Source organism: Stenella coeruleoalba (genome assembly GCF_951394435.1).
Source record: "Stenella coeruleoalba genome assembly, chromosome: 14".
In the NCBI taxonomy this organism is placed as follows: domain Eukaryota; kingdom Metazoa; phylum Chordata; class Mammalia; order Artiodactyla; family Delphinidae; genus Stenella; species Stenella coeruleoalba.
Window position 1 is genome coordinate 58203241 of NC_137160.1, and position 14785 is coordinate 58218025.

The window sequence follows — 14785 nt, forward strand, 5'->3', positions numbered from 1 at the left end:
TGCACAACCCACTGAACCAACCTTAGCCACTGGGGACACACACTAAAAACAATAGAAACTACGAACCTTCAGCCTGCAAAAAGGAGACTCCAAACACAGTAAGATAAGCAAAATGAGAAGACAGAAAAACACACCGCAGATGAAGGAGCAATATAAAAACCCACCAGAACTAACAAATGAAGAGTAAATAGGCAGTCTACCTGAAAAAGAGTTCAGAATAATGATAGTAAAGATAATCCAAAATCTTGGAAATAGAATAGACGAAATGCAAGAAACACTTAACAAGGACCTAGAAGAACTAAAGATGAAACAAACAATGATGAACAACACAATAAATGAAATGGAAAATACTCGAGATGGGATCAATAGCAGAATAACTGAAGCAGAAGAACGGATAAGTGACCTGGAAGATAAAATAGTGGAAATAACTACTGCAGAACAGAATAAAGAAAAAAGAATGAAAAGAACTGAGGACAGTCTCAGAGACCTCTGGAACAACATTAAATGCACCAACATTCGAATTATAGGAGTTCCAGAAGAAGCAGAGAAAAAGAAAGGGACTGAGAAAATATTTGAAAAGATTATAATTGAAAACTTCCCTAATATGGGAAAAGAAATAGTTAATCAAGTCCAGGAAGCACAGAGAGTCCCATACAGGATAAATCCAAGGAGAAATATGCCAAGACACATATTAATCAAACTATCAAAAATTAAATACAAAGAAAAAATATTAAAAGCAGCAAGGGAAAAACAACAAATAACACACAAGGGAATCCCCATCAGGTTAACAGCTGATCTCTCAGCAGAAACTCTGCAAGCCAGAAGGGAGTGGCAGGACATATTTAAAGTGATGAAGGAGAAAAACCTGCAACCAAGATTACTCTACCCAGTAAGGATCTCATTCAGATTTGATGGAGAAATTAAAACCTTTACAGACAAGCAAAAGCTGAGAGAGTTCAGCACCACCAAACCAGCTTTACAACAAATGCTAAAGGAACTTCTCTAGGCAGGAAACACAAGAGAAAAGACCTACAATAATGAACCCAAAGTAATTTAGAAAATGGGAATAGGAACATACATATCGATAATTACCTTAAATGTAAATGGACTAAATGCTCCCACCAAAAGACACGGATTGGCTGAATAGATACAAAAACAAGACCTATATATATGCTGTCTACAAGAGACCCACTTCAGACATAGAGACACATACAGACTAAAAGTAAGGGGATGGAAAAAGACATTCCATGCAAATGGAAACCAAAAGAAAGCTGGAGTAGCAATTCTCATATCAGACAAAGTAGACATTAAATAGACTCTATTACAAGAAACAAAGAAGGACACTACATAATGATAAAGGGATCGATCCAAGAAGAAGATATAACAATTGTAAATATTTATGCACCCAACATAGGAGCACCTCAATACATAAGGCAAATACTAACAGCCATAAAAGGGGAAATCGACAGTAACACATTCATAGTAGGGGACTTTAACACCTCACTTTCACCAATGGACAGATCATCCAAAATGAAAATCAATAAGGAAACACAGCTTTAAATGATACATTAAACAAGATGCACTTAATTGATATTTATAGGACACTCCATCCAAATACAACAGAATACACATTTTTCTCAACTGCTCATGGAACATTCTCCAGGATAGATCATATCTTGGGTCACAAATCAAGCCTTGGTAAATTTAAGAAAATTGAAATTGTATCAGGTACCTTTTCCGACCACAACGCCATGAGACTAGATATCAATTACAGGAAAAGATCTGTAAAAAATACAAACACATGGAGGCTACACAATACACTACTTAATAACGAAGTGATCACTGAAGAAATCAAAGAGGAAATCAAAAAATACCTAGAAACAAATGACAATGAAGACACGACGACCCAAAATCTATGGGATGCAGCAAAAGCAGTTCCAAGAGGGAAGTTTATAGCAATACAAGCCCACCTTAAGAAACAGGAAACATCTCGAATAAACAACCTAACCTTGCACCTAAAGCAATTAGAGAAAGAAGAACAAAAAAACCCAAAGTTAGGAGAAGGAAAGAAATCATAAAAATCAGATCAGAAATAAATGAAGGAAACAATAGCAAAGATCAATAAAACTAAAAGCTGGTTCTTTGAGAAGATAAAATAGATAAACCACTAGCCAGACTAATCAAGAAAAAGAGGGAGAGGACTCAAATCAATAAATGAAAAAGGAGAAGTTACAACAGACACCGCAGAAATACAAAGCATCCTAAGAGACTACTACAAGCAACACTATGCCAATAAAATGGACAGCCTGAAAGAAATGGACAGATTCTTATAAATGTATAAACTTCGAAGACTGAACCAGGAAGAAATAGAAAATATGAACCGACCAATCGCAAGTAATGAAATTGAAACTGTGATTAAAAACCTTCCAACAAACAAAAGACCAGGACCAGATGGCTTCACAGGCGAATTCTATCAAACATTTAGAGAAGAGCTAACACCTATCCTTCTCAAACTCTTCCAAAATATAGCAGAGGGAGGAACACTCCCAAATTCATTCTACAAGGCCACCATCACCTTGATACCAAAACCAGACAAGGATGTCACAAAGAAAGAAAACTACAGGCCAATATCACTGATGAACATAGATGCAAAAATCCTCAACAAAATACTAGCAAACTGAATCCAACAGCACATTAAAAGGATCATACACCATGATCAAGTGGGGTTTATTCCAGGAATGCAAGGATTCTTCAATATACGCAAATCAATCAATGTGATAAACCATATTAACAAATAGAAAGAGAAAAACCATATGATCATCTCAATAGATGCAGAGAAAGCTTTTGACAAAATTCAACACCCATTTATGATAAAAACCCTGCAGAAAGTAGACACAGAGGGAACTTTCCTCAACATAATAAAGGCCATATATGATAAACCCACAGCCAACATCATCCTCAATGGTGAAAAACTGAAAGCATTTCCACTAAGATCAGGAACAAGACAAGGTTGCCCACTCTCACCACTCTTATTCAACATAGTTTTGGAAGTTTAAGCCACAGCAATCAGAGGAGAAAAGGAAATAAAAGGAATCCAAATCGGAAAAGAAGAAGTAAAGCTGTCACTGTTTGCAGATGACATGATACTATACATAGAGGATCCTAAAGATGCTACCAGAAAACTACTAGAGCTAATCAATGAATTTGGTAAAGTAGCAGGATACAAAATTAATGCACAGAAATCTCTGGCATTCCTATACACTAATGATGAAAAATCTGAAAGTGAAATCAAGAAAACACTCCCATTTACCATTGCAACAAAAAGAATAAAATATCTAGGAATAAACCTACCTAAGGAGACAAAAGACCTGTATGCAGAAAATTATAAGACACTGATGAAAGAAGTTAAAGATGATACAAATAGATGGAGAGATATACCATGTTCTTGGATTGGAAGAATCAACATTTTGAAAATGATTCTACTACCCAAAGCAATCTACAGATTCAATGCAATCCCTATCAAACTACCAATGGCATTTTTCACAGAACTAGAACAAAAAATTTCACAATTTGTATGGAAACACAAATGACCCCTAATAGCCAAAGCAATCTTGAGAAAGAAAAACAGAGCTGAAGGAATCAGGCTCCCTGACTTCAGACTATACTACAAAGCTACAGTAACCAACACAGTATAGTACTGGCTCATAAACAGAAAGATAGATCAATGGAACAGGATAGAAAGCCCAGAGATAAACCCACGCACATATGGTCACCTTATCTTTGATAAAGGAGGCAGCAATATACAGTGGAGAAAGGACAGCCTCTTCAATAAGTGGTGCTGGGAAAACTGGACAGGTATATGTAAAAGTATGAGATTAGATCACTCCGTAACAGCATACACAAAAATAAGGTCAAAATGGATTAAAGACCTAAATGTAAGGCCAGAAACTATCAAACTCTTAGAGAAAAACATAGGCAGAACACGCTATGACATAAATCACAGCAAGATCCTTTTTGACCCACCTCCTAGAGAAATGGGAAAAAAAACAAAAAAAAAATGGGACCTCATGAAACTTCAAAGCTTTTGCACAGCAAAGGAAACCATAAACAAGACCAAAAGACAACCCTCAGAATGGGAGAAAATATTTGCAAATGAAGCAACTGACAAAGGATTAATTTCCAAAATTTACAAGCAGCTCATGCAGCTCAATAATAAAAAACCAAACAACCCAATCCAAAAATGGGCAGAAGACCTAAATAGACATTTCTCCAAAGAAGATATTCAGACTGCCAACAAACACATGAAAGAATGCTCAACATCATTAATCATTAGAGAAATGCAAATCAAAACTACAATGAGATATCATCTCACACCAGTCAGAATGGCCATCATCAAAAAATCTAGAAACAATAAGTGCTGGAGAGGGTGTGGAGAAAAGTGAACACTCTTGCACTGTTGGTGCAAATGTAAATTGGTACAGCCACTATGGAGAACAGTATGGAGGTTCCTTAAAAAACTACAAATAGAACTACCATATGACCCAGCAATCCCACTACTGGGCATAGACCCTGAGAAAACCATAATTCAAAAAGAGTCATGTACCAAAATGTTCATTGCAGCTCTATTTACAATAGCCCGGAGATGGAAACAACCTAAGTGCCCATCATCGGATGAATGGATAAAGAAGATGTGGCACATATATACAATGGAATATTACTCAGCCATAAAAAGAAACAAAATTGAGCTATTTGTAATGAGGTGGATAGACCTAGAGTCTGTCATACAGAGTGAAGTAAGTCAGAAAGAGAAAGACAAATACCGTATGCTAACACATATATATGGAATTTAAGAAAAAAAAATGTCATGAAGAACCTAGGGGTAAGACAGGAATAAAGACACAGACCTACTAGAGAACGGACTTGAGGATATGGGGAGGGGGAAGGGTGAGCTGTGACAAAGCGAGAGAGAAGCATGGACATATATACACTACCAAACGTAAGGTAGATAGCTAGTGGGAAGCAGCCTCATAGCACAGGGAGATCAGCTCGGTGCTTTGTGACCGCCTGGAGGGGTGGGATAGGGAGGGTGGGAGGGAGGGAGACGCAAGAGGGAAGAGATATGGGAACATATGTATATGTATAACTGATTCACTTTGTTATAAAGCAGAAAGTAACACACCATTGTAAATCAATTATACCCCAATATAGATGTTAAAAAAAAAAAGTATAAACATGATTTCTAACTGCACGTGATTTTCACTTGACTATCTTATAGAGAAGAGCTTCAAAATTCAAAAGGTTACTGAATTGCACACTTAAAAACGATTAAAATGGTAAATTTTACGTTACCTTTTTTTTAAACACCTCCAAAAAAAAAATTTATGGAAAGAATTTAATTAGAAACATATTCTCCTACCAACACAAAATTAAATTGTTTAAAAAAATTAAACCAGTTAAATTATCTGAAAATCTTTTTTTGTGGCTTGATTTTATAACTTTCAACACATGCCTTGAATAAAAAAGTACAATGCAAATATTATAGCTACAAGTGCTATTTTGAATTTTTAGTAAAATGTGAAATACTATAACTCACCTTTATAGTTTCATCCCATGGGCAGCTACTAGCATGGCCATAACAAATACACATTCCTCCAACAGAAATGTCTTTTATTGAATAGTAATACTAAGGAAAAAGAAAGTAACAAGCAAAAATTAAAACCTCTTCTATTTCAGTGAGAAGAAAATGTTGGCACTCCAACAAATATCTCAGTTGTTATTGGTAATCAAAAACACAGATATGCATTTTAAACTATATTTCATGCACAAGTAAATATAAATAAAATATTTATGTTCAATTAATGTAAACAATGTTCAGGGCTTCCCTGGTGGCGCAGTGGTTGAGAGTCCACCTGCCGATGCAGGGGACATGGGTTTGAGCCCTGGTCTGGGAAGATCCCACATGCCACAGAGCAACTGGGCCCATGAGCCACAATTACTGAGCCTGTGCGTCTGGAGCCTGTGCTCTGCAACAAGAGAGGCCAGAACAGTGAGAGGCCCAGGCACTGCGATGAAGAGTGGCCCCTGCTTGCCACAACTAGAGAAAGCCCTCGCACAGAAACGAAGACCCAACACAGCCATAAATAAATAAATTATTCATTAAAAAAAAATGTTCAAATTAGCTCATCAACAGAAACCAAAGGAGTTTAAAAAGAATTTCTCAACTTGGCTGCATCTTAAACCGAGGCAGTCATATTCAAAGGCCATGTTACTGAAAACCCTAGAAATATTCCTAAATTGAACACAGCCCTATATAAAAAGGAATAACTCATGACCAATTAGGATTTATCCCATGGGTGCAGAGTTAATTTAACACACAAAAAAATCAATAAATGTAAATCACCACATTAACAGAATAAAGGAGAAAAATCATATGATCATTTCATTAGATGCACAAAAAGCATTTTACAGAAGGCAACACCATCAATTAAAAAACAACTCAGCAAACCAGAAGTAGAAGAGAACTTCTTCAGTCTAATGCAGGCGTGTCTATGGAAAACCTAGAGCTAACAGTGAAAGATTAAGTGCTTTCCTCTTGAAATCTGCTCTTACCATTTCTATTCAACATTCTATGGGAGGTGCCAGCCAGTTCAATAATGCAAGAAAAAAGAAGTCAGAAGCAAACAGAGTGCACAGTAAGACTAAACTGTCATTATCTGTAGATGACATGATTGTGTACATAGAAAATCTATCAAAAACTACTAGAATATGTGAATTTGGCAATGTCTCAATCAACAAAAATTAATTGTACTTCTATACACTAGCAATGAACAAATGGAAAATAAATGTTAGAAAGCAAACCATTAACACTAATATTCAAAAACATGAAATACTTAAAAATAAACTGAACAAAAGATTGACAAATAAACAAATAATAGATCATTGCCAAGAGGAACTTAAGAAGACAGAGATAAGTGGGGAGGTATAGCACATTCATGGACTAGATGATCCAATATTGTCAAAATGTCTTCCAAAATTCCTCCTAACTCAATCTACGGAATCTATGGAATCCCAATGAAAGTCTTAGCAGGATTTCTTTCTTCCCTTCTTTCTTTATTTCTTTCCTACTTTCTTTCCTTCTTTCTTTCCTTCTTTTTGGTATTAATTGACAAACTGATTCTAAAATTTATAAGGAAACACAATGAACTTGGAACAGCCTAACCAATCTTGAAAAAGGACTGAGTTGGACTATTATGGTACCTGACTTCAAGATTTACTGCAGTAATCAAGAAAGACTGTTATTGGCATAAGGATAGACAAATAGATCATTGGGACAGTATAGAGTCCAGAAACGCACCCACAATAATACGGTCAAGTAATTTTCAACAGGGCACCAAAACAATTTAAAGGGAGAAAAGAAAGTGTTTTCAACACATGGTGCTGGAACAATTGTATATACACATGGGGAAAAAACAACCTTCGCCTCTACCTCACACCAAATACAAAAATTAACAAGAAAAGGATAATAGACGTGAAAGCTGAAACTATAAAGCTATTACAAGAAAGCATCGGAAAATATTTTTGTAAACTTGCGATAAGCAAATATTTTTCAGAAAGGAATAGAAAGCACTAACTATAAAAGAAAAACGATAAACTGGACTTTATCGAAATTAAACCATCTACTCCTCAGAAGTCATAGTTAGGAAAAGCGGATAAGCAAGAGACAAACCAGGGCAGGAGAAGGGATTTGCAGTATAGACACATCTGACAAAGGATTTCTACACAGCATATATAGAGATCTTTTATAACTCAGGAATAAGGAGATGGATAACCCAATTTAAAAATGGATAGAAATGTCATCAGATACAAATAAGGACACGCTCAACATCAGTCATCAGGGAAATACAAATTAATACCCCGAGGAGATGCCACCGCATGCACATCAGCACGGCTGAGGTGACAGTGACCGACGCCCCGATGTGTGAAAGTGTGCGGTGTACCCAGAGCCCTCACACACTGCTGGTCTGTAAAGTGACACAGCTGCTTCCGATAAGGCTTAGAAAATTCCTAAAAATTAAACACATAGCTATCCTGTAACTAAGTAATCCCACTCCTACTTTATCCAAGGGATTTGGAAATGTTTGTCGCCCCAAGCCTTATACGTTCACTATACACTGAAAATATGTACGTTTTCCTGGATGTAGCTTATATCTCAAACTTTAAAATTTTCTTCTAAGTGGGAAAAAACCCCAGCCATTCTCACTTGCTTGATCAGATGTAGAGCCAGATCAGAACGTGAAGAAATGACCACTACATCTGCTGCATGATGGCGTTATGGGATGGGTGGGGACAGGGGGACCTGAGGGCACCACGTCAGAACCATAACCTCGTTTAAAGGTGGCATTTTTAACAAAGCATAACTAACGTTCTTCAACAAAAATAAGAAAAAAAGGCCAACCTGGGAGGAAAAGTCTACTTCCCTGAAACAACATAAACTTTTCAGCGGTCAGGAGCCCTGCCACACTCACTCGTCTTGTGACAATAGGGTCGAGGTCTTTAGGGTCTCGGTGGCTGAGGGTCATAAGATCGGCATTGAGGGTTCGAATGCGCTGTAAGCGCAGGCGGATGTATCGTGCAGAAGTAAATTCCAACAACTTGGGTGAAAGATCATCAGAGCTTGGTCTGCCATTGATTAGCGATGTATGAATCTAGAGATAAAGACATCAAAATAAACAAATATCAATTTTAAGCATGCAAAAAATAGCCCTGATTGTTTACATTCAGGACATAATCTTTACAGATACTATCTAAAATCAAACCAAACAATGGGGTTCTTATAGAAATCTGTCTAATATTCATTGACACTTGTGAACAGCATGATCACAGCCCAAGTTCAGTTTATTGAAGTTATTCGTTGCAGTGTCTCAGAGATTGCAGGAAACTTTTAAACAGGACCACTTCTCCCAGTGAGGTGAGGGCATTTTAACGTTTATCCACAGGCTTCTCTGAAACAGATTCTAAATGTCATGAATAGACTGGGGAGAGTGGGGGAAAGTGCCAGAAAGCTTTGTAACTCCTATTTTCTCATCTCTGCTCTTGAAACAATGCAGGGCTTGCTGCAGCGTTCCTGCTGTGAAAAGCACTTGCAGGGTTTTTGTAGTTTTAGCTCATCAAGGTATGCTACCAAGGCATGGCTTGTTTTTGATTACACTCTGACTTAAGGATGTGTGTGCAGTCCGGGCATGGAGAGCACGGAGCTGGAATATTTCATGAACCATCTCCAACCCTGAACACCTCCAGGGACAGGGAGAACTTCCCAGAGAAAACTGGGAGCTCTATATTTTAGAAGCATTTTCGCTCTCTTTAATATTTTAACAAATCTTGTTGCCTTGGCGTCATGAGAAAGATGCTCTGGGAATGATCTGATGGAGTTATTAAATCACAGCACAGTGAAGGTTGAGGGATCTCCCTGAAGGGAAGAAATCAATAAAGTAAAATGTGTCAGTGGTGACATTAATCATCAGTAGACACCAGTCAATGGCACCTTAACTACAGCAGCTAGATAGTTAAAGATCTCTGTGATCTGTACCAGGAGAGCTCTATTTTGAGTGTTTCCTGTTGGCTCTGTGATGGCTAGGTTGTCCCTGGAGGTGACACTGATGAAAAAACAGACCTCCTGGCCAGCAGGGGGCGCCATACCTCTCCGTGCTCAAGAGGCACCAGCCTGGAGTAATAGGAGGTGCAGATCACTTCGTCATCTGCCCTGTAAGTGGGCGGCCCCCGTCTTGGAGTGATATTGTAATGAGTCAAACATTCCGTGTCACTAACTGCATAATACTGCCAGGGGCTGAACTCCATGCCGTCCAGAGAATGCTCCAAGATCCAGTTTCCAGGCCGAGGGGCATTAGCAGCTTTGATGATGACATAAGCGACTTGAAAGACCTGGAACAAAGACATTGAAAACTGTCCATCGAAAATCAGTAACAAGTGCTCAAAAACCAAAGTGCCTCTTGAGAGCGTTGCCACCCGATGATGGCCAGTGTCTCTCACTGCTCTTGAGGCTAACTGCTCATAAGTGTTAATCAGAAATGTATCTTGTAAATGTTTTCCTGGTGGCATTTGTCTTCAAAATAAACTCAAAAAATACAAATAAATTTGTATTATTATTATTATTGTTGTTGTTAACAGTGTTAATATTGACATATGTGCTTGTTTTCTTGTTTCCAATGTCTTTTTCCATCAGGATTCTGAATGATAATAGTTGTATTATATTTCATTAGTAGTCGTGTTAAATGTATTTCTCATATAGTGATTTGGAGATAACACAGCTGAATATGAGAAAAAAAGTCAGCCCGTTACACACTTATCACGATGGTTAAAATCCACAACACTGACAACACCAGATGTCGGTGAAGATGTGGAGCAACAGGAACTCTCATTCGTTGCTGGTGGGAATGCAAAATGGTACAGCCACTTGGGAAGACAGTTTGGTGATCTCTTAAAAAATTAAACACAGTCTTACCATACAATCCAGCAATCATACTCCTTGGTATTTACCCAAAGGAGTTGAAAACTTCCATAGGTGAATGGATAAAGGAAGTGTGACACATCCATACAACAGAATCTTATTGTGATTTAAAAAATGAACTCTTAATACACAAAAAGACGTAGAGTAAACTTAAATGCATATTGCTAAGTGAAAGAAGCCAATCTGAAAAGGCTATTTACAGGATGATTCCAACTATATTGCCTCTAGGCTTGTTGTTTTTTTATTTTTGGTTTTAAGCTTCTCCCCATCTTAGCCCTCACCAATTCTAGCAACACAAGAGCCCCTTAAAATTAACCCAGCTGGGGCTTCCCTGGTGGCGCAGTGGTTGAGAGTCCGCCTGCCAATGCAGGGGACACGGGTTCGTGCCCCGGTTCGGGAGGATCCCACATGCCGCGGAGCGGCTGGGCCCATGAGCCACGGCCACTGAGCCTGCGCGTCCGGAGCCTGTGCTCCGCAATGGAAGAGGCCACAACAGTGAGAGGCCCGCGTACCACAAAAAAAAAAAAAAAAAAATTAACCCAGCTGAAGCCACAATATTTCACATTTATCTATTGAATTATTCCCTGCAAAGGACGGTTTTATCTCATTATAATAACTCTGTTCACCTACAAGAAATGTCTCCCAATAAAATTTAGTCTATAAATGGTGTAAGTGTGAAAATGTTGAGTACCCATGTTCATGTGCAATTTTCCTCTAGAACACAATCACTGTTTCTAAAGCACATTAAAAGCAAAATGATGTTCTCAGATTTCAATAATCAGGAAAATCAGGAACTGTGTATCTGTTATGAAAGTTTATATCTGGAGCTGAATGTCCAATGTTTAAAAATCTAGAACCGTCTTCATCGATTTAAACCACTTTTTTTTTTTTTTTTTTTTTGCGGTACGTGGGCCTCTCACTGTTGTGGCCTCTCCCGTTGCAGAGCACAGGCTCCGGACGCGCAGGCTCAGCGGCCATGGCTCACGGGCCCAGCCGCTCCGCGGCATGTGGGATCTTCCCGGACTGGGGTACGAACCTGTGTCCTCTGCATCGGCAGGTGGACTCTCAACCACTGCGCCACCAGGGAAGCCCTAAACCACTTTTTTAAAAATTAAAATAATGCAAAGGCCATTTTGTCCTAGCATAAATATCTCCAGAACATTCTCCTATGAACATAATTACATTTTTTTCTGATTGGAAGTTTATTTTTTAAAAAAACCCTTTTCCCCAATTTTGTAATTCATATATTCCATAATTTATATTTTTAAAGTCTACTATTTTTTAATATTACTGGAAAACCAAACACTTCTCAGAAATACCTGGCAATTAATCTTACTGTCTCCTCTAGAGCTAGTCCTGAAGAACATCAGGGTTTTTTTTAACGCAGCTTGGGGGAGGTTAGTTTCACCTTTGCAAAGTTCCAGCACTGTCCCAGAACACCATGATGGAAACCGGCCTAAGTAGCTTTCCATTTGGTTTTCATACTGATGCCCAAGCTAACTGGAGGGAGGACACCCTCTTCTTTACTCATCACTGTCCAATTGCCTTGCAACTATTTTCACCATAAAAGGAGAAGTCTATGAGCATGTGGACCACTGTGGAATATGTTAAAATAGACTTCAGAAATTGCAGGTGCCAAGTGAGATGGCATGATCAGGCAGCCCATATGAGAGGGATGGAAATCAAGGTCATTTACAAATGGACTGACTGCATTTACCTTCTCTTTTCCAATTTCACATTTGAAAATGGACAGAACCAACAGGTTCACCTCCTGTGTGCTAAGAACTTCATGTATATCATCCCATTTAACTCCAAACAACCCCATGAGTTTCAAGTCATTGTGGTTCCCATTTTACATATTTGGAAACTGATGCTTAGAGAGGTTAAAAGACAAACTACTGAGAGTTGCAGGTCCCAATGAGAAACCAGGGGTCTCACTCCAGAGTCATTAGCATCCACTAGACACCCCCCAAATGTCCACACACACTAAGGTCATTGAATTTTCTTTTTGTAACCCCAGAAAAAGACTCCTACATTCACTTGGGCGCTGGGTTCATGTCTAAACAGGCACCGTGGCAATTGTTTCTGTTAACTCTGCAGTTTCTGTTGTGACGGCCCAGGATGTGTGGCGGGGAGGGGATGGAGAGTGTGCAAGGAACAAAAACTAATGCTACGTAGCGCCCGCTGTGGCCAAGGACAATGCTAAGTCCTTTATTAGAATGACTAGTCTTCAGACCCTTCCAACTACGTTCTTCTTATGAAATATGTACTGTCACTTCCCCTACTTTACAGATGAGGAAACCGAGGCACAGAAAGGTTACATAATCTCACATGTACTAATATGTAAACCACACTTCTACAGATTGCAAGGAAAAAGAATGAAACTCCCAGCTGAGCAGCTGGTGGGTACCAATCTGGTTTTCCAAACCACTGACCTCAACCAGTAGCAATTATTTCAATACCATGTTCTTGTACTTTCATCAAACCCTTGTCAGCTTTTAGACGGACAGCTTAGTCACATGTAACAAAACGTAACCCAGTGGAAGAACAACCATAATGGGAAAACTTCAGGACCATCCCTCCAAGGATCAAGGCCTTCAGCTATGAAGCTGGGCGTTGTTCTCACAGTGTCTCACTAATTCTCTAGGTCCCCAAATTGGAGACTAGGAAACAAGCCAAGAAAGGGACTATGAAATATAAATCTGCAAAAGAGGAAGAGGAAGCTATGAAATATCTAAACGCTATTTGTTTTCACTTAAGTCACGTTATTGGCTGACTTATGTCTCCCCAAAATTCACAGGCTGAAGTCCTAACCCTTAGTACCTCAGAATGTGACTGTATCTGGAGAGAGGGTCTTTAAAGAGATAATCAAGGTCAAATGAGGTCAAATGGGTGAGCCCTAATCTCATCTGACTGGTGTCCTTTTAAGAAGAGAAGATTAGGACCCAGACATAGGGGCAACCCTGTGAGGATACAGTGAGAAAATGGCCATCTGCAAGCCAACGGGCAAGGTCTCAGAAGGAATCAACCCTGCCAACACCTTGCTCTTGGACTTCCAGCTTCCAGAACTGTTTGCTAATAAATTTCTGTTGTTTAAGCCCCCAGGTTTCGGTATGTGCTACGGCGGCCCTAAGCAAATGAACACAAGCTAGTCTAAGTCACCAATTGTGTGTTGACAGACCAGTCTTAACACCCCCTCCGGAAAAAGTAAGGAATTCTCTGTTAATATATAGAATTTTAAACCTTTGCCCAAATGAAATCCGTGATATTTCTGTTGCTGCTTTTTAGCATGGTTGACTAAAGTGCCTTTTCTCTCCATATAAGGTTGGCTGAACACAAAGTGATGATGCAGGGCTTTCACTAAATGCAGAGTCACTGAGGTCTTGCCAAACCTGCAGCTGATACAGCCACTTTCAAATCCACTTTCATCAGGGTTTTCTACCAAGAGGCCTTTGTTAATGATCACTGGAATGCACATAAACAGTGCCACATAAATAAAGCACACATACACCAAACACCGCTTTCTACACAGGAATCCAGACAGGAATTTTCATGTGGGCCTCAACCTTAAATATATTAAAACCCCCTCAGGCACAGAGATAAGAAAAATACACAGAGCGTAATTCTCCAATATCAGGGGCCAGCTTCAGACGTGCTCAGGGAAGCAAAGTGTTTCTTCTCCACAGAAAGCTCAGCTGCACAGGCTGCAGGGGCCCAGATACCACACGGGACCCCTGGCTGGAAATTCTCCACACAAGCACTTACCTGCCTCCAAGGCCATAATGAAACAGTGAATGGAGAATTGTTTTCTCTTACCCGATGGGAAAAACCTTTTCACAGGCAAAAGAGGTTTAGTTTTAACAGTCAAATTAAACTTTTAAAAAAGAGTTCGGTCTATTTGGTAAGTAACATTGCTCAGTTATCCCTATAAAAGTGGTGAATCTGTGCTCTGTCAGCGTTATTTCTTAGGACCTTATTAGACAATAAGATTCAAAATGATCGTTTGAGCTAACGTTTATTACTCAAGAATAAAGAAATAACTATTTATTAGAAGTCTAATTACTAATGCAGCTATGACTCCCTTGTGGTTTTACAGAGTATGGATCACGGAACTAACTAATCAATTGATGATCATGTGAAGTAGCAACAAACACTTGGCAGAACAAGAGAAGTTTGGGGCTTGGACGTTCACTTGGCACGTAGGATCCGTGGGATACACATTTTAGGTAAATCTCTTACGGGCAATGATCTTGAAATGTC

General features: G+C 38.9%; 1 protein-coding gene across 3 annotated transcripts in view; it reads right to left on the bottom strand.

Moving 5' to 3' along the window:
- The window catches only part of LAMA1 (laminin subunit alpha 1), a 159979-nt gene that overhangs the window by 95800 nt on the left and 49394 nt on the right, over positions 1-14785 (bottom strand). For all 3 annotated transcript variants that reach the window (XR_013831327.1, XM_079942780.1, XM_079942781.1), the window contains exons 4-6: positions 9697-9939; positions 8526-8705; positions 5594-5683 (exon numbers count right to left, since the gene is read on the bottom strand). Coding sequence is in view for 2 of the 3 variants with exons in the window: in XM_079942780.1 (XP_079798906.1) it covers positions 5594-5683; positions 8526-8705; positions 9697-9939 (513 nt within the window). In the remaining variant the exon portion in view is untranslated. The remainder of the gene's footprint in view (positions 1-5593; positions 5684-8525; positions 8706-9696; positions 9940-14785) is intronic.